Source organism: Elephantulus edwardii, unplaced genomic scaffold, assembly GCF_000299155.1.
Source record: "Elephantulus edwardii isolate Elephantulus edwardi_28Jun2011 unplaced genomic scaffold, EleEdw1.0 scaffold00326, whole genome shotgun sequence".
NCBI classification, from domain to species: domain Eukaryota; kingdom Metazoa; phylum Chordata; class Mammalia; order Macroscelidea; family Macroscelididae; genus Elephantulus; species Elephantulus edwardii.
The window spans coordinates 788,548-808,630 of NW_006400076.1; the positions used below are offsets into that span (position 1 = coordinate 788,548).

The 20,083-nt window shown below is 38.6% G+C and overlaps 1 protein-coding gene across 1 annotated transcript in view; it reads right to left on the reverse strand.

The window, feature by feature from the left end:
* ANKRD31 (ankyrin repeat domain 31) overlaps positions 1-20,083 on the reverse strand; it is a 246,018-nt gene that overhangs the window by 57,366 nt on the left and 168,569 nt on the right. Inside the window, 1 exon segment of the mRNA XM_006901438.1 lies at positions 11,781-11,931. Within this exon segment, the coding sequence (XP_006901500.1) occupies positions 11,781-11,931 (151 nt within the window).

Genomic DNA, 20,083 nt, shown 5'->3' on the forward strand with positions numbered 1-20,083 from the left:
AGTCTTAAGTTAACACATTGCCTCACACTTTTTAAATTGATGATCATGCTTAAAAACATATTTGCTGTCATTTGTGGCAACATGTTAAAATACTGAAGGATTCTATAGGCAAAATACTGAAAGAAGCAGGAAACATAAAAGATGCACAGATCCTGAATTCGATACACTCACCATTCTTCAAAAAGATAAAGTAATCATCAAATTTATATGATAAGAAATAGGTGTTGGATAACGAAAGCACTACTGAAGATTTAGTACTGGTATTTTCAATTGCTGTATGTGAAAGCTGGGACAAAAGGGGAAGATAAAACAATTTATGTCTTTGAATTGTGGCAATGATGAAAAATATGAATGTACAACAGACTACCAAATACCAATCAAATCTGTTTTGCAAAAGGTGTAGCCAAAGTGTTCTTTTAAAAGCAAGATTGGTGACATTTTGTTTTATATACCTTGGTCTTGACTTAACAGAAGTCAGGAACTCAAAGGATTTGTTGCACTGGGAAATATCTCCTATAAAGAATCTCTCCAAAGTTCTAAACAGCATGTTTAGAGAGAATCCTCAACACTTGTCTCTCATTCTCTCTCCAGGTTCATAGGGTTTCCAGAGGCAAGCTATTACAGAAGTGGATGCCAGTCCTGCTTCCAAGCTTGTTTTAATCGGGAGTTTCATCCAACACTATCCACCATGGGTAACCAACCATTAACACATTTGACACATCATCATTACACTGTTCAGCCTCACCGCAACCACAAGTTAAAGCTGTATGGCAAGTGGACACAATAGGGCTATAATGACCTAGAGGAGTGTTTGGACAAAAACAATGAAAGACAGGCCCAAGGGCCGCGGATTAAAAGTCACTCACATTTGGCTTGGTTGCATTGCTTTCAGTCTGCTGGGCCAGCTGATTATTCTCTATGTTGATGTTACTGCGGTAGCTTGTTTTAATCAGAGAGTTTCACCCAACACTGTCTGCCTCCCAAGGCTCTAGGCCTGGGCTATCTTTAAGTAACTTACCATTATCCAGCAAGCCCAAATGCTGGCAAACTCTGGGCCAGACACCCCAGCTCATCTGGCAAGTCCACTCTGCCAACCCTTACTTGGGGCAAATAGAATGCCACAAGCACCTGGGTCCCTCCATACCTGCGGCTCCTCAAGAAGCCAGAGGCCGCATGCAATTGACAATAAGCCTCCCAAGGCTCTAGGCCTGGCATGACCTTTATCAGGCATGCCCAAATGCTCACAAACTCTGGGCCAGACACCTCCACCTCATCTGGCAAGTTCACTCTGCCAACCCCCACTTTGGGCAAATAGAACGCTACAAGCACCTGGATCCCTCCATACCTGCGGCTCCTCAAGAAGCCAGAAGCTGCATGCAGCTGACAATAAGCCTCCCCTAAAAAGCATAGATGCTAGTTTAAAGACTAAGGTGATCCTGCTCCAAGCCATGCTATTTTCAATAATTTCCTAGGTATATGAAAGTTAGGGCCTGCTCTGGGAGCTATGACCATGCCAGGAGCAATGCACCAGGTGGAAACAACGTACTGGGAGTGACAAGCTGCGTGACGTGCCTGGAGTGAGCAGGAGAGCTGAAATTTGTGTGAGGTACTCTGTGGGGATCACTGCCGTTTGGCTGAACCACATGGGACCCCCCCCTTAAGCTCAAGCAGAAGGGAGTAAGACAGCTGGAGCTCAAGTGAGGAGGCAGATTCAGTCCTTGAAGGTAAAACTAAGGCTTCCTAGTTTTACATTCAGGTCTCGGCACACAACCTCCCTGAGTGCATCTCTGCACTCTGACTTATGTCTTCTCACATTTAGTGAATTAACTGCCTTTATCCAGGAACATACAGGACCAGCATAGCTGCATCTGTTGTCTGAAAGGGGATGCTGTCAATTCACAGGCCTTTTCTCTCTCACACTGATGCATATATTCCCTTCAGTCAGAAGCTCAGAGAGAAACCCAAAAAGGGTAGCTGCCTCATCCTTTTCTGGAGCAGTCATGACAGATCAAGAACCTGCTATCACTTAAGGCATGAAAAATTACCACAGCAATGTCACATAAGAAGCAGGCTATCTCACACCCTACACAAGCGAAAAGAAAGATGTCACCTCCAAAAAGTGAGACAGTAGCAATGGATTTCCTGAAGCCAGAAAATCTGATGGAACTTTTGACACAAAATTTAAAAGACTGAATATTTTCAGTGGGTAAAAACAAACTTGAAAAATTACAGAACACTGCAAGCAAAAACCAGAAGACCTTAAAAAGAAATAATAATACATAATAAATAACAATCCAAATAAAACAAACAAGGCTCTGGAAAAATAAGAAACCACAATCTGAAATATGAAGTCCAATGTTTCAGATGCTATCAACATGATGGAAAGACACATGAAAAGAGTTGAAGAGATGGAGCACAGAACCAGTGATACAGAAGATAGAACTGTCACCACTGATCTCCTAGAGCAAAAAGCAGACTGAAAAATGAAGGAAAAAGAAGAAAACATAAAAATAACACAGGCACTATCAAGAGAAATAACATGTGCATCATTGGAATCCCTGAACAAGAAGAAGCAAGGCATTGAAAAAGTTGTGGAAGAATTACTAGAAGAAAAATTCCCATACATAATGAAGAATGTTGTTGTTGTTATGTGCCATCAAGTCGCTTGTGACTCATAGCGACCCTATGTACAACAGCCCTAAACCCTACTCTATCCTATGCCAATCTCACTGCCTCTGACACACCCATCCCAATTACCCCAGTCACTGAATCAATCCACCTCAGAGAGGGTCTTCCCCTTCTGCACCGCCCCTCCACCATCCCAAGCATGATGACCCTCTCCAAGGACCTCTCCCTCCTTACAATATGTCCAAAGTATGTCAGACAAAGGCTCAGAATCCTTGCCTCCAAGGAGCAGCCTGGTCTAACCCTCTCCAGGATGAATCTGTTTGTTTTCTTGGCAGTGCAGGGTACATTCAATACTCTTCTCCAGCACCACAGCTCAAAGAATGACAGAATATATATTCAAGAAGCTGAACAAACACCATATAGAATAGACCCCAAAAGAAAAACACCAAGGCATATCATAGTCAAATTTGAAAGAACCAAAGGTAAGTAGAAAGATCTGAAAGCAGCAAGGGAGAAACAAAGAGTAACCTATAAGAGAGAGCAAACAAGATTAAATGCCGATTTCTCAGCAGAAACCATGAAAGCAAAAAGACAGTGGAATGACATATACTGAACACTCAAAGGACACAACTGTCAACCAAGAATATGGTACCCCGCAAAACTGTTGATCAAATATGAAAGAAAGATCAAGATATTCCCAGAAAAAGAGATCCTAAGGTAGTCTGTAAAAAACAAAACTAGCATTGCAGGAAACACTGAGAGACTCCCCTCTTAAACAGGTGCCACAGAAAACAGGATGGATCAAAGTAACTAGAAACAATATCAAAAAGAACTCAACAAAGTGATAGCAATAAAACCTTGCCTCTCAATAATCACACTGAATGTGAATGGTTTAAATGCAACAGTGAACAGAAAATGAATAGCAGATTGGATAAAAAATCAAATTCCATAAATGTTGTCTACAAGAGATACACCGGAAAAAATGAAGATAAAGAAAGGCTAAAAATAAAAGGGTAGGAAAAAATATATCAAGCAAATGACAACCAGAATAAAGCAGGATTAGCAATATTAATCTCTGATAAAAGAAATTTCAATGCAAAAACGATCACAAAGGACAAGGAAGGTTACTACATAATGTTTAAAGGGTCAATAGAACAAGAGGACATAAAAATAATAATTATCTATGCACCAAATGAAAGACCTGCAAAATATATAAAACAAACATTAACAAAATTGAAAAAGGAAATAGACAACACCACTATAGTATTTGGAGACTTCAGTACACCACTCTCAAGAAAAGGTATAACTACCAGAAAGAAACTCAACAAAAATGCTGAAGAATTAAACCACACAACAAACCAACTCGATCTCATAGATATTTATAGGCTAATTCAATAAAAAAAGGACAGTATATCATCTTCTCCAGTGTACATGGAATGATCTCAAGAACAGGCCACAAGGCAAGAATCAATAAATTAAAAAACATAGAAATAATACAAAGCATCTTTTCAGACCACAACGCTACAAAATTAGAAATTAATAACAAGAGGATACAGGAGGAGAAAAACCATACATTTGGAAGCTGAACAACACCTTGCTTGAACATGAGTGGGTGCTAGAAGACATAAAAAATGAAATTAAAAAGTTTCTTGATGAATGGAAATAAAAAAAGGGGGGGTTATATGAGGACTTTCCAAAGAGTACACACAGATCATCTTAAGGGAATTAATATCTAGATCTCCTATATTTATTCTTCCTTAAAATTCATCAGCTGTGAAGGAGTCTGTGCTCATAATAATCCTTTTCCGTAGATGATAGGAGAAATAAATAATTCTTAAATTTTGAAAAAAAATAGTTTCTTGAAACAAATGACAATGAAATTACAACTTATCAAAACCTCTGGGAAACAGCAAAAGCAATAATCAATTTATAATAAGTAAACACATCAAAAGGCAGGAAAAAGATCACTGACTCTCTAACTCAACATCTCCAATAAATTGAAAAAGAACAGCAAGAAAACCTGACTCCCTCTAAAAAAATGGAACTTATAAAAATTAGGGCAGGAAAAAACCAAAATAGAAAACAGAAAAACAGTTGAAAATGTCAACAAAACCAGGAGTTGGTTCTTTGAAAAGGTCATTAAAATTAGCAAACCACTAGCAAAACTAACAAAGGAAAAGACACAAATAATCTAAATAAGAGATGAAATGGGCAATGTCACAACAGAACCAACTAAAATAGAAAGGCTAAAAGTGGAATATTATGAAAAGCTATACTCAAACAAATATGAACACCAAGAGGAAAAGGACAAACACTTAGAAATTCACAACCTACCTAAACTGACACAAACCAAAATTGAACACCTGAACAGACCCACTGTAAAAGAAGAAATTAAAAATAAAACAACTTCCAGCCAAAAAAAAGCCCTGGACCAGATGGTTTTACAAGTGAATTTTATCAAACATTCAGAGAAGAACTCTCAACAATTCTACAGAAACTATTTCAGAAAAAAGAAAAAGATGGAATTCTCCCAGACTCATTATTCTTGATACCAAAGCCAGGTAAAGACACCAGAAAAACAGCAAACTATAGGCCAATATCTCTCATGAACATAGATGCAAAAATCCTGAATAAAATCTTGGCCAATAGACTCCAACGATACATTAAAAAAAAAAATTCACCATGACCAAATGGGATTCATAACAGGTATGCATAAGAAACATAAGAAACACAATCAGTGTAATTCATCACATTAACAAAGCAAGGAACAAGAGCCATATGATCCTATCAATTGATGCAGAAAAGACCTTTGACAAAATCCAACACCCTTTCCTGATTAAATCACTCAACAAAATAGAATAGAGGGGAATTTCCTCAACACAGTAAAAAGTATATATTCACACCTGAGAGCCAACTTTGTTCTCAATGGAGATAAAAGACATTCCCCTTGAGAACAGGAACTAGGCAAGGATGCCCACTATCCCCTCTCCTATTCAATATTGTATTGGAAATTGTAGGGATAGCAGTAAGACAAAAGAAAGAAATAAGAAGTATCCAAATTGGCAAAGAGGAGGTAAAATTATCTCTATATGCAGATGATAAACTATACTTAGAAAGCCCTAAAGACTCAACAAGAAAACTTACTGGACATAGCTGACCAATTCAGCAAATTGGCAGGATACAAGATCAACATACAAAAATCACTTGGATTTTTCTACAGTGACAAAGAGAATACAGAACTGGAGCTAAGAAAAACAACACCCATCAACATAGCTAATCACAAGATTAAATACTTGAGAGTAAATCTAACTAGAAACACAAAGGATCTATTCAAAGAAAATTACAAAACATTACTACAAGAAAAAAAAAAGAGACCTGGAGAAATGGAAGAATATACTTTGCTCTTAGAAAGGAAGACTCAATATTGTGAAAATGACACTTCTACTGAAGGCAATCTACACGTTGACTGCAATTCCAATACAAACACCAATTTCATTCTTCAATGAGATAGAAAAGGCAATCTCCAATTTCATCTGGAATAGAAAGAGACCTTGAATAAGCATAGCACTCCTTAGAGAAATAAGGTATGAGGTATCTCACTTCCTGATTTCAAATCTTACTACACTCCTGTGTTGATCAAAACAGCATGGTACTAGTACAATGACAAACACAGAGATCAATGGAATAGAGTGAGAACTCAGAAATCAGCCCATCTACCTATGGTCAACTAGTTTTTGACAAGGAAATGGAATCAGTTAAGTGAGGAAATGAGAGCCTTTTTAACAAATGGTGTTGGTAAAATGAGAAAACTATCTGCAGAAAACTCAATCCAGACCCACACCTCATACCATACACAAAAACAACTCAAAGTGGGTCAAGGACCTAGGACTAAAACCAAGGACTATAAATTTCATTAGAGAAAAGCTTGAAGAACTCTAGAAGCCCTAATCTAAAACATGAACAGTGTTACAAGCATCCTGAAAAACCTACAACCAGCATAGGATAAAATAGATGAATGGGACCTTCTAAGAATCAAATCCCTATGCACACCAAAAAATTCTCCAATTGGGTAAAAAGGAAAGCCACATACTGGGGCGGAGTGGGGGGGGGAATATTTGGTAATGATATGTCTGATAAGGGACTTATATCTAGAATTTATAGAATACTTGAGCACCACAGCAAGATAAAGGCAAACAACCCAATTGCAAAATGGGCACAGGATATGAACAGACACTTCACCAAAGAAGACATTCAGATGGCAAACACATGATGAAGTGTTTAAAATCCCTAACTCTACAAGAGATGCAAATCAAAACAACTATGAGATATCATCTCACTCCTGGAACAACAGGAAAATTCTACAGAGTAGCAAACAACAAATGCTAGTGAGGTTGTAGAGAAACTGGAAGCCTTATTCATTGTTTGTGGGAGTGAAAAATGGTGCAATCATTATGGAAGACAGAAAGTCACTTTCTCAAAAAATTGGAAATAGAAATACTATTTGACCTAGCATTTCCACTACTGGGAATATACCCTAAAGAAACCAGAACTGTCACCCAAGGAGATATATGTACACCCATGTTTATTGCTTCATTGTTCACAACAGGAAAGAGATGGAAACAACCCAACTGCCCATCAACAAGCAAATTAATGGAGAAGCTGTGATTTATTCATACAATGAAATACTACACAGCACTGAAAAACAAGGAACTGATGAAATATTATACAAAATGGGTGACCCGGAAGGACAGTATGCTGAGTGAAATATCTCAGTCAAAAGAGGACAAATACTACATAATGCTACTGTTGTAAAACAGGACTGACATTTAGGTTGGGGGTACTAAGAAAAGAGGGGATAAATAATGTACACTGCTTGGAAACAGATGAGGGAAAGAACTGCTTAAAAAGAATATATAATTAGGTATTATTTGTATATTAACAGTCCAGTATAAGAGCTACACAGTAAAAAAGACTGGGATGGTGAGGGGGGATGGTACAACAATAAAATTTTATATATATATATATATATATATATATAAATAAAGAGAAAAGCAAACTAGGGGAGGGGCAGGTAGGGAAACAAGCAACAATGAATGAATGGAAATTCAAGTTCTTTATAAACTTTCATTAAAATCTCAGTTTAAAAAAAGAAAGCTGGAAAATAAGGAATACAGAAGACCAGATGTCTCTGAATTGTAGTTGGAGTACTAACTATACCATGGAATGCAAAAAGAACAAATAAAGTTGTCTTGAAGTAAGCACAATCAGCATGTTTCTTAGAAGTAAGGATGATAAAATTTCATCTCATATATTTTGGGCATATTTTCAGGAGGAATCATCCTTGCTGGAAAAGGGAGGTAATTATGCAGGTGAGGGAAAGAGAAGAAGATCCTCAATGGAACAGACGGTACAGTCAATACCATAGAGATCTTGAGGTTAGTGCAGGATAGGGCAAGGTTCAGAGCTGTTTTTCACAGGATCACTTTGAGTCATAGTCAACTTGATGTCACCAAACTACAATGACAACATACTTTGATCATGTTGTCATGAGAGGCAAGACCCTGGAAAAGGATAGTGGGGAAAGAAGATGACTCTCAAGATGGACTGACATAATGACTACAATAACAGGACAAAGCACAGCAAAGATTGTCAGGATGACACAGGATTGGACAGAAGTTTGTTCTACTATACACAGGGCCACTGTGTGCCAGAGCTGAGTTAATCACACCTAAGAACAAGTGTTAACCAGCATCTCATTTATTATTATTGTTGTTGTTTGTCATCAAGTCGGAACAAACTTATGGCTGACCTTCTAGCAGGTTTTAAGAGGCTGTAAATTAAAGGAGATTTCCCATCCTCCTGCAGAGCAGTTGGTAGATCTGAAACACGTGACTTTGGGATTCCCAACTTCTTACCACGAGGCCATTTACTAAGCACCTATTACATAAGTTGTCAAGCATTCTCTGTGAATCATCTTATCTACACTTCATGTAGACTCTGAGGTGAACAGTTTATTATAACTATTTTACAGAAGATTGCAATGATCTAAAAAGTTGTCCAGTGTCACTCAAGCAGTGTTTAAGTCAGTCCTAAGTCCAAAGTCCAGGTACTTAAGTACTATGATTATGATTCACTGTCTCTATAAAGCTCTCTCTAAATGTTCATAGATGCATATTCTCTATGTTGATATTGTTTTATATCCTTTATCCCTCTGGGCTCCCAGGAAAGTGTAAACAAAAGAAACAACAGACAAACGGGAGAAGCTACAGTATTATATAACACAACGTCTACTAACTAAAAATGTTGACCGTCTTTGGAAAGTTGAGTCAAGTAAATCAGCAAACCTGAACCTTCAAGTTAATATGGGAGGAAAGAAATGGCTGGGGCCCTAAGAAAGTCTTCCAGCCCATTTTTCCTGCCAATCAGATGAAAAAAGATGGCTGTCCTTTAAGTGCCATGCCCTATAGACTTAACACATGGTATACCGTTACACACACAAAAAAGACACTTGTATTAGTCCTGACCTTGAGCTACATGTAACCTAGTCCATTAGCAAAATACGATTGAGTGAGTATCTTAGCTTTGACTAACCTGATCATTAATTCTTCCCTTGGAGCTCAAAAGTTGGTAAGGATAGTGGCAGACAGGGTTAAAGTGATATACTCAAAGGGAAGATACGTTTCTGGGTCAAGATTAAAGCATTCTTTTGAATGTCTATTCTCTGGTTCGTCTTTTCACAAGATAGGAAATTCTTCATGGAAAAGTGCATAGGTGTTCAACAAATATATTTTCCAAATTGTTTAGCTGCCATTGACTCAGCCCCCTGCCTTATGTTGATTCCATTACACAACTGAACAGAAGGCTGCTGGTCTTGTGCCATCCCTATGACTGTTTGTGCACCTGTCTATTGTGGTCAACAAAGGATCCTTCAGATGATTTTCTGAAGCAGATCTACAAGTCTTCTAGGTCTAGAAGCTTTGTTGAGACCTGTGCAGTATCGTAGCAAAATGCAACTCTCCATCTCTCAATGACAGATGAATGGTGGCTGTGCATGAGATACATTGGCCAGAATCAAAGCAGGTATCCCACACAGGAGGTGAGAATTCCACCACTGAACCACCAAAGCCTGTTTATGAAATGAATGTTAATTAAATTCCTATTTGTTATGATGTTTTTATGCATTATTTAGTCAGAATCAGCTCATAGCCGACGCCCTAACAGGTTTTCAAAGGCAGTAAGATGCATGAAAAGAGACTGTCTGTCTTTTCTCCCGCAGAGAAGCTGGTGGATTCGAACTGCATAGCTTTGGGTTGGCAGTGCAACTCCTTACCACTAAACCACCAGCGTTCTCTAAATTCCTTTTAGTTACTGATAATTCATTATATTTTTAAGCATAAACCACTGCTGAAAGTAGTTCATGAAGTTTGTTTGCCTCTGAAATATTCTTTTCACTGTAATATATAATATTAATGTGTAATATGTAATCTGCCTAAAATTAACATTCCAGTACTAAAATATTAAGTTCTTTAAAAGTTTATGTCAGTTCAAGCTATGTGTAATAACCATAAATTTTGGAGAAAAACAATCTGCTTCAAAGACTTCATTATATTTCATCTTTTCCTGAGCCCTACTCATAAGTAAACCAGTCTGCATGGTATCAGTTACATCTCTGCCTCAGATCCAATATTTAAGAGAAACATGTTGAGCTCTAGTGGCCTAGTGGTAAAGAAGCTGCACTGCAATCCCAGAGGTGTGTGGTTTGAATCCACCAGATGCTCTGCTGAAGAAGGAGTGGCAATCTCTTCTTGTACCGGTCAGATCCGATTTGACGATACACACATAAAAAAGAATAAAAATAAAAAAAATAGAGAAATATGTTTGTTTAATGAATGCAGTAGATTACACTTCAGTGTAAATTCAATCTGGTAGGATTATATGATCCATATGTTAAATTTGGAAACGTTTGCTATAAAAAAAATAATAGCTTGCCAAGCATTTATTAAATAAATAGGATCTATTTTTGGTTTTCAAATAATTTATACAATTCTAAAGATTTTCTTTTTCTACGCTATATGCAGAACAGATCATCTGGAACACTGGGCTGTACAAGGAGGAATGTGGCATCAGGATTGGTGGAAAATTCATCAACAACCTGCATTATGCAGATGATACAACCCTGTTGCTGAAACTGAGGAGGACCTGAAGTGCTTGCTGCAGAAGGTCAAGGACTGTAGCCTTCAATACGGACTGAAGCTCAACATCAAAAAAACAAAGATTCTCACCACTGGGCCAACTGGCAGCAACAGTATGGATGGTGAAGAGATTAAGATAGTTAATAGTTTTAGTTTGCTTGGCTCCACAGTCAACAATCTTGGTAACAGCAGCCAGGAAATCAAGAGATGAATTGCATTAGGAAAGTCAGCTGTCAGGGACCTCTCCAGAGTAATGAAGAACAACATGATCAGTCTGGAGACTAAGGTGCACCTGATCTGGGCTATAGTCTTCACAATTGTGTGCTATGCATCGGAGAGCTGGACAGTGACTAGGGATAGAAAGAGAATTGATGCCTTTGAGCTGTGGTGCTGGAGAAGAGTGTTGAATGGACTGCTAGGAGAACAGGTTTGTCCTGGAGAGAGTGAAGCTGGGCTGCTCCTTGGAGTCAAGGATTCTGAAGCTTCGTTTGACATACTTTGGGCATGTTGCAAAGAGGAACCAGTCTTTGAAGAGGGACATCATGTTTAGGAGACTGGAGGGACAGTGCAGGAGAGGAAGACCCTCAATGAGATGGATCGATTCAGTGATTGGGATAGTGAGAGTAGGTGTGTCGGAGCTAGTGAGGTTGGCACAGGATAGAGCAGGGTTTAGGGCTCTTGTACATAGGACTGCTATGAGTTGCAAGCAACTCAATAGCACATAACAACAACAAGCAGAAGTACAACCAAATTCACTGCAGCTGAACTGATGATGAATCAGGACAAAGTAGGAAATGTCTCATGGGAGTTATGAGGCTGAAAATCACAATGGAACAGACTGTGTCATCTTTCTCATGAGGAGTGGCTGATGAGTGGGCACCATGAACCTTTTGGTTAACAGTACTTCATTCTCAGATGTATAAATCTATATAAAATAGCAAGCAAAACTGACATACATACCAGTATTACTCTCATCTTTATCAGTCGCAATAGCACCATAAGATTTTAGCAGTTCTTTCATTTTCCCATCATCTGCTTCATCCAAAGCAGTCTTCCGGTTCTGATCTTTTTGATTAGGATTTGCTCCATGTTGTAACAGAATCTCAGGTGCCTAAAAGGTAGTTTTTAAAAATTATCTCTAAAGATATTTAATATCAACTTGCTTTCATCACTAGACAATACTACCAAGCATCAATTTTTCTTTTTTTTAAAAAGGGTTTTCAAACTTAGGTTATGATCATTTCTTTCGGATGAAAACTATATATTGATCCACTGATCTGGTATAAAACTTATTCACAGGAGAACTTAACACAATGGCATAAAGCACTAGATATGCTACCTTCATCCCAGTGTGAGGTAGATATGGATGGGTTCAATCAATAAAAGTTTTTGCAATAAATAAAATATTTTAGCTACATGCTGTTACCAAAGCATTTAAAATGTACTAATATGAATAAGACAGGGAGCTCTGGTGGCCTAGTGGTAAGAAAATGCACTACAATCCCAAGGGCACACAGTTTTAATCCACCAGCTTTAGTTTGCTTGGATGGGCAATCTCCTCCTGAAAAAATGAATAAAAACACAAAGCAAAAAAACTGTCTCTGAAAACCCACTTGAGGGTCAGTGGTATGTTGGTTCTGACTTGATGGTACCTAAAACAACAATATAAATAAGGAATTAATTTTGAATTTGAATAGATATGTGTAACTTGTAGCTAATATACTGGACTACACAAGTGTGTGTTTATGTATTTACGTATGTATGTATATATATCTATATATATATCTCGCTACTTGCAAGTAAATTTAGATACTGATGCCCTCAAAATTTGCACTATCTCTTTAGCATAGTTTCTTGTCCTCTGGCAAGCTGTTGTATGATGTAGTGGGAAGAGCTCAAGACAACTGAAGTTAACACTTCAGGAATGGATTATAAATTTCTACTAAACATGTTACTGTTGTTATGTGTCATTGACTTGCTTACAACTCATAGCAACTCTTCAACAGCCTTACACCCTGCTCTATCCTGTGCTAATCTGTCTTAGACACACCTACCTGCATTACCCAGTCACTGAATCAATCTATCTCATCCACCGTCCTCCTCTCATGTGCCATCTGTGCCTCCACCCTCCCAAGTATGATGTCCCTCTCCAAGGACTGGTCTCTCTTTGCAACATGTCCAAAGTAAGCCAGATGAATCTTCAGAATCCTTGCCTCCAAGGAGCAGCCTGGTCTCAACCTCTCTAGGATGAACCTGTTTGTTCTCTAGCACTCCATGGTATATGCAATACTCTTCTCCAGCACAACTAAAAAACATCAATTCTCCTATCATCCCTAGTCACTGTCCAGTTTTCTGATATACAGCAAGTGACTGAAAAGACTATGGCCTGGATCAGGAGCACCTTAGTCTCCAGACTGACATTGTTGCTCTTCAGTACTTTGGAGAGGTCCCTGACAATTTGTCTCTTGATTTCCTGGCGGCTGGTACCAAGATTGTGGAGCCAAGCAAACTAAATCTGTTAACAATCTCTGTTTTTACACCATCTATCACGATGCTGCCATTTGGCCCAGTGGTGAGAATCTTTGTCTTCTTGATGTTGAGCTTCAATCCATATTGAAGGTTTCAGTCCTTGACCTTTTGCAGCAAGTGCTTCAGGTCGTCCTCAGTTTCACCAAGCAGAATTGTGTCATTTGCATAAACACAGACTTATGATGAGTCTTCCTCCAATCCTGATGTCACATTTCTCCTAACAGAGCCTAGCCTCTAGGATAATCTGTTCTGCAAATAGGCTGAAAAGGTATGGAGACAGGACACATCTCTAATTGGACTACACTCTGGTCATTCAGGGGTAAAAAACTGCACTGCAATCCAAAAGGATCAGTATTGTTCAAATCTACCAGCTGCTTTGTAGGAGAAGGTTGGGCAATCCTCTCCCACGTGATTTACAGTCTCTTGAAAACCCACTGGAGGGTCAGCTATGAGTAGGTGCTGATTCCATGCACACAACAACAGTAATATATCACTGAGTGGTTCTGACTTAGTTTGGAAACTTGATCTTCCTCCATTCTAGCAGTATCCCTTTGGAAAAATGTTATATGTTCTAATAACTAAGTTGTATTCAGAGAATGTTAAAGCTGGACAAAGTTGACAATCTAGCACAAACCACACCACAGAGGAGGAAATGAAGGCCCTACGAAATATGATATTTTATAGGGAAAAGAATTTCTAGTATTTTAAGTGAGGTTTATCTGACTAGCTCAAAGTCTTGTGTTAGAAATAAATTTGTAGTTTATCAAAGTTAGAGATGGTTGCTAATTACAGAACTTAATCAGTAAAAAAACCAACTGGTAGCCATTGTACGAAGCTTGCTGTTAAGTGCAGTTGCGTCATAACAGCATCCCTATGAACACTGGATCCGAACCCCACACTCTCTTGTGCTGTCCTCATCACCTCTGATATACTTAAGCCCTCCATTACAGTCACAGCATAAATCCATTTCATTGAGGGTCTTCTCTTTACTGACCCTCCATCTTTCCAAGCATCATGTACTTTTCCATGGATCAGCCCTTCCTAACAGCATGCCTAAAATTTACTATCCCGCCTTCAAGGAGCACCCTGGTTGCACCTTTTTCAAGACATAATTTGTTTATCCTTTTGGCAGTCCATGGGTTAAATTCACTGAAAATCCTTCTGATTGGAAAGACAGCATCTTGTTAAAATAGAGACATATTCATTGCCAATGAGTCAATTCTGACTCTTAGTGACCCTTCAGACAGAATGGGCCTGAAGGGCTTCCACGGCTGCAGTCTTTATCAGACTCTCACATTTTTCCCCCTATGGAGTAGCTGGTGAGTTTGAACTTTTCAGTTAGTAGCCTAAAGTTTAAAACACTGAACCACTAAAGCTCATTAGTGGAGTACATACTATTTCATTTTCTGCTGTTTCCAGGAAAGGAGAGGCTGAGCACTTTGGGAGTAGAGAACTATGAGAAATTGTAAGAACAGTCCCTATTTATTCCATCAGCCTTGAGATAGCATAGTACATAGTAAAAATGTATTTAAGGACAAATGTATTTATGGATACAAAACTCATTCCAGATAGTTTTTTGTGGACAGGTTACCTGCCATCCTTTGAACCTCATTTTAATCACTTGTGAAGATCAAGTGGGAGTTCATGTAAAGCATTTGATCATTGCTGTTATGTGCCACTGTTGAATATAACTCATCCAGCAACCTTATGAACAACAAATCTGAACCCTCTCCTATCTTATTCCATCCTTATCATATCTGGTCTATGTTGTTGTTATGTACCACTGAGTTGCCTGCAACTCATAGTGACCTTATGTACAGTAACTCTGAACCCGGCCCTGTCCTGAACCAGTCTCACTGACTCCGACACACCTACCCCCATTACCCTAATTACTGTGTCAATCCATCTCATTCAGGGTCTTCCTCTCCTGTGCTGTTCCTCCACCCTTCCAAGCATGATGTCTTTCTCCAAGAGACTGGTCCCTGCTGGCAACATGTCCAGAGTATGTGAGATGGAGCTTTAAAATCCCTGTGTCCAAGGAGAAACTTGGTCTCACCCTTTCCAAGGAAGACCTGTTTGTTCTCTTGGCAGCCCATGGTATGTTCAATACTCTTTCTCCAGCACAACTCTAAAGCATCGTTCATCTTCTGTAATCTTTAGACACTGTCCAGCTCTCTGATGCATAGCAAATAATTGTGAAGACCATGGCGTGAATTAGGTGCACCTTAATTTCCATATTGGCATCGTTGCTCTTAGCACCTTTAAGAAGTCTCTGACAGCAGACTTCCGCAATGCAATTCTTCTTTTAATTTCCTGACTCACTTGTGCCAAGCAAGCTTGATTGTGGAGCTGAGCAAGCTGTTATTGTTAACAACCTCAAACTCTTCCCTATGTATCACGATGCTGCTGCCAACAGGCCCAGTAGTGAGAATATTTGTCTTTTTGAAGTCAACTTTCAATCCGTATTTGAGACTACAGTCCTTGACTTTCTATAGTAAACGCTCAGGTCCTCCTCAGTTTTGGCAAGCAAAGTTGTGTCAACTACATATTATCCTCCTAAAGTTCCTTCTTTTTTTAGAAGCTTAAAAAGACTAAGTATGTTAATAAGATGGCATTTGAAAAGTCTACTGATAATGGAAGTTGCATATATGTCTTTTGAAGAAGTTTAAGAAATGAAAATGTTTGGTTCCCACCCCCCATTTTTAAAAGATAAATTATGCCTCGGTCCAGTAAGTTCTAAACCTAAATGATCAATCAGTAAAGTCACCTGTAAGGCTTTCCTCAGAGATGGACTTAGCAAACTAGAAATTTGTGTCTTAATTTGCAGAAATTTGCTTCCTAGCTTACATGATAGCCTAGAAGTATTGTTGGTCTTCTTCATTTTGACCATTTTAGTACAAGTATTGTGATTTGGAGTTTGAATTTCCATTACCTCAGAAATATGCAGATTTTCTCTTTTTTTACATTATTAATTTCAATGAAAATTTACAGAGACTTTGGATTTCCATTCATTCATTGTTGTACTTTTCTCCTCTCCCAACCCTCCCCCCTAGTACACTACCCTCTTGGAAAAGTAAAAGAAAAATTATTTCATTGTTTTACAATCCCTCCCCCAGGTCCACTCCACTATTCAGCCTTTGTTCTGGACTTCTGTCATGACAAAAATACCTAATCACATACCCCTTTTTAAACAGTTTTCTCCCTCATCTGTTTTAATGCAGTATACATTACTGAACCCATCTTTTTCAGTCTCCTGCCCAACCCCAATGGCATTCCTGTTTTACAACAGTGGCACCATGCAGTATTTGTCCTTTTGTGACTGAGATACTTCACTCAGCATAACATCCTCCAGTGTCACCCATTTTTAATAATATTGCATGAGTTCCTTGTTTCTTTCAACGCAGCGTAGTATTCCATTGTGTGAATGTACCACAGCTTCTCTATCCATTCGTTTGTTGATGGGCACTTAGGTTGTTTTCAACTCCTTGCTATTGTGAACAAAGCCATAATAAACATGGGTGTGTGTGCATATATTTGATTCGATGTCAGTTATGGTCTCTTTGGAGTATATTCCCAGTAGCAGGTTATCTCTTTAAGTGTGTATTTGTCAGTATCTTCTTGGGAAAAATATCTACTGAAATTTTTGTCCATTTCTTATTGGACTCTCTTATCATTGAGTTATAATAGGTCTTTGAACATTACTGTTGTTCTTGTGTAGCCAGTTTCAACCCCCAGGTTGCCCTCACCACCTAAAAGAACAAATTACTTCCCAATCCTGTGGCATCCTTACAAGTAGTACTACATTTAAGTGCACCATTGTCGCCACTGTGTCCATCCATCTCATTCAGTGTCTCCCCTCCTTTCCTTTTTACCCCGGTCCTCTATTTTACCAAGAATGATGTCTTTCCTTTGCCAATGATTGGTCCTTCCTGATAATAACATAACCAAATTTGGCTGTACTGTTTGTAAGACATACATGTTTGTTCACCTAGAAGTCCATGGTATAGTCAATATTTTTTGCCAGTATCATAATTCAAATGCATTCATTCTTCTTTGGTCTTCCTTATTGTCTAGCTTTCATGTACATATGAGATTGACTGAATTCTAAACCTCTGTTCTGTTCAAATGACTACCTTTTGATCTATGTATAGATCTGGCATGAGCACAATTAAGTGCCCTGGAACACTTGAGACCAAAAAGTGACATCTGTACTTTTTCGTATTTTAGGTTAGGTACACCATAAACTTCGAAATGACATCCTAACTCTTTAGCACTTGAAAGAGGCCCTTTGAAGCATATCTGCCCGTTACAACATTACATTTGAGTTCCTGACTCCTGCTTTCATGAAGACTGATTGGAGATCCAAGCAAAACGAAATCCTAATGACCTCAATCTTTCTGTTTATCATGACATTGCTTATTTGTCCAGTTGTGAGGATCCTGTCTTCTTGATGTTGAGGTACAATTCGTATTGAAAAGCTTTAAACTTTGATCTTCCTCATTAATTGCTTCAAATCCTCTAATCCTCTTCACTTTTATCAAGGCTATGTCATCTGAATAAATGCAGGTTGTTGTTGAGTCTTCTTTCAGTATTGAAGCTACATTTTTCTTCATGTAGTTTAGCTTCTTGGGTTATTTTGCTCAGCATACACATTGAATAGGTGTGTGGCTAAACAATGTAACTCTGACATGCACTCTTCCTGATTTTAAACCCCACAGTAGCCTCCTGTTCTGTTCAAATGACTGCCTTTTGGTCTATGTACAGATTTGGTAGAAATGCAATTAAATATATGGAATTCTCATTCTTAACAATGTTACGAATTATTTGTCATGATCCGTAGAGTCAAGTGTCTCCACTTAGTCAATAAAAGTCAAGTAACATCTTTCTGGTACTGTCTACTTTCAGTCAAGATACATCTGATTATCAGCAATGATGTCCCTTGTTCTATGTTTTAGTTATTCAATGCTGTTCTGGTAGCCTATGGAAAGCAGTTGTGCTGATAACCCAAAGGTAGGTTGTTCCAATATACCAGTTGCTCCACAGCAGTAAAATGGGCAATCTACTCCAATGTAATTTACTGCCTTTGAAAGCTCACTGGAGGGTCAGCTATGAGTCAATTCTGATTTGACCATACACAACAACGGCATCACAACAGTAAAAATGTTATAAATCGTAGTCAACATGATGGTACCTAACAACAACAATATAGTCCCAGAAGATGAGTTCTTTCTGTTGAAAGGTGCTCAGAATACAAGTAGGGAAGAGTGCATTTCCACTTCATATATGCTGTCAGAGAATCTGTATTTGAACAAAATCCAAAGGTAATTGTTAAGAGATTCTGGTTCCGTTTACAAGAGATTGAAATGAAAATTCTTAGCTAAGGATCTGCCTGGAATGAAACACTTCAGAGCCCTGTATTATTCTTTTGGTCTATTTCAATGATTTATGTTAATATCTTTCCCTTTGCTTGTGCGCGTGCGTGCGTGCGTGCGTGTGTGTGTGTGTGTGTGTGTGTTGGTTTCCTAGTCTCTCTAGGTAGAATCTGAAGCCACTGAATTTGTATCTGATTTACATTCCATCCAGTAGCATATGGATTTCAATTTTCTCCATATCCTTGGCACCATCACCTTTACATTCCCAAGATATTTTTTGCTGAGTGTGTAATTCTAGACTGACATGTTCTTGTTTCATTCTTCCAGTTATGGAGTTTATCTTTCAAAATTACTTTTCCTAGCCATTATTTGATTTTGCTGTGTCAATGGGGAGGAATATGTGAATGTGCGTGTTAGTCTTATCTACAAGGGGACTGGCTGTCTACCAATCCACAAGGGAATTGGCCAGTCTAACAGCTACAAGAGGATTAGCCAGTCTCACCATTGAATTGAGCAAGCTGGCAGCAAGAGGCAAACACATCTTCTGGCAGCACTGAACAAGAAGAAAGAGAATGTAGGATGTCCTTCTTGCTCCAGCTACACCTATAGTAGCAAAACTTATGATCAAAAACTCTGGAGACTGGACATGAGATGGGATAATGAGAAGGGGGTGGGAGAGCCAATACTAGCATGATTGAGAACTCTGTTGGACAACTAAAGATAGGAAGCCAATATTGGCAGGAATGAGAACTTGGGAACACTGGCCTGGAGCCACGAGACTCAGGACTGAGGTGCCAGTGTGCACATTTCAGGAACTGTCTTGATTGTCTTCTGCTATTATTAATCTGGATTATAACCTTTGACTTCCCCAATATGCTTCTGTATGGTTTGTGAGCTATGGCATTGGATTTTTTACCTAGCAATGCAGTATTTTCAATACCTCAAACCCCTTTCCAATTACTTGCTATGCATCTGAGAGCTGGACAATGAATAAGGATTACAGAAGAATTGATGCCTTTGAGATGTGGTTTTGGAGAAGAGCACTAAACATCTAATAGATGGCCAAAAGAACAAATATGTCTTGGAGAGGGTGCAACCAAAGTGTTCTTTGGAGGCAAGAGTAATGAGGCTTCACCTAACATACTTTGAGCAAGTTGCTAGGAGATGCTATTCCTTGGACAGGATCATATGTTTGGGAGCATAGAAAATAGGTGAAGAAGAGGATAATCTTCAACTAGGTAGAATGACACAGTAACTGTTGCAATGGGCTGTAGTGTGTCAGGAAGTGTGAAGATGGTGCAGTATATAGGACAGGGTTCAGATCTGTTGTACATAGGGTCGCTATAAGTCATACTTGATTCA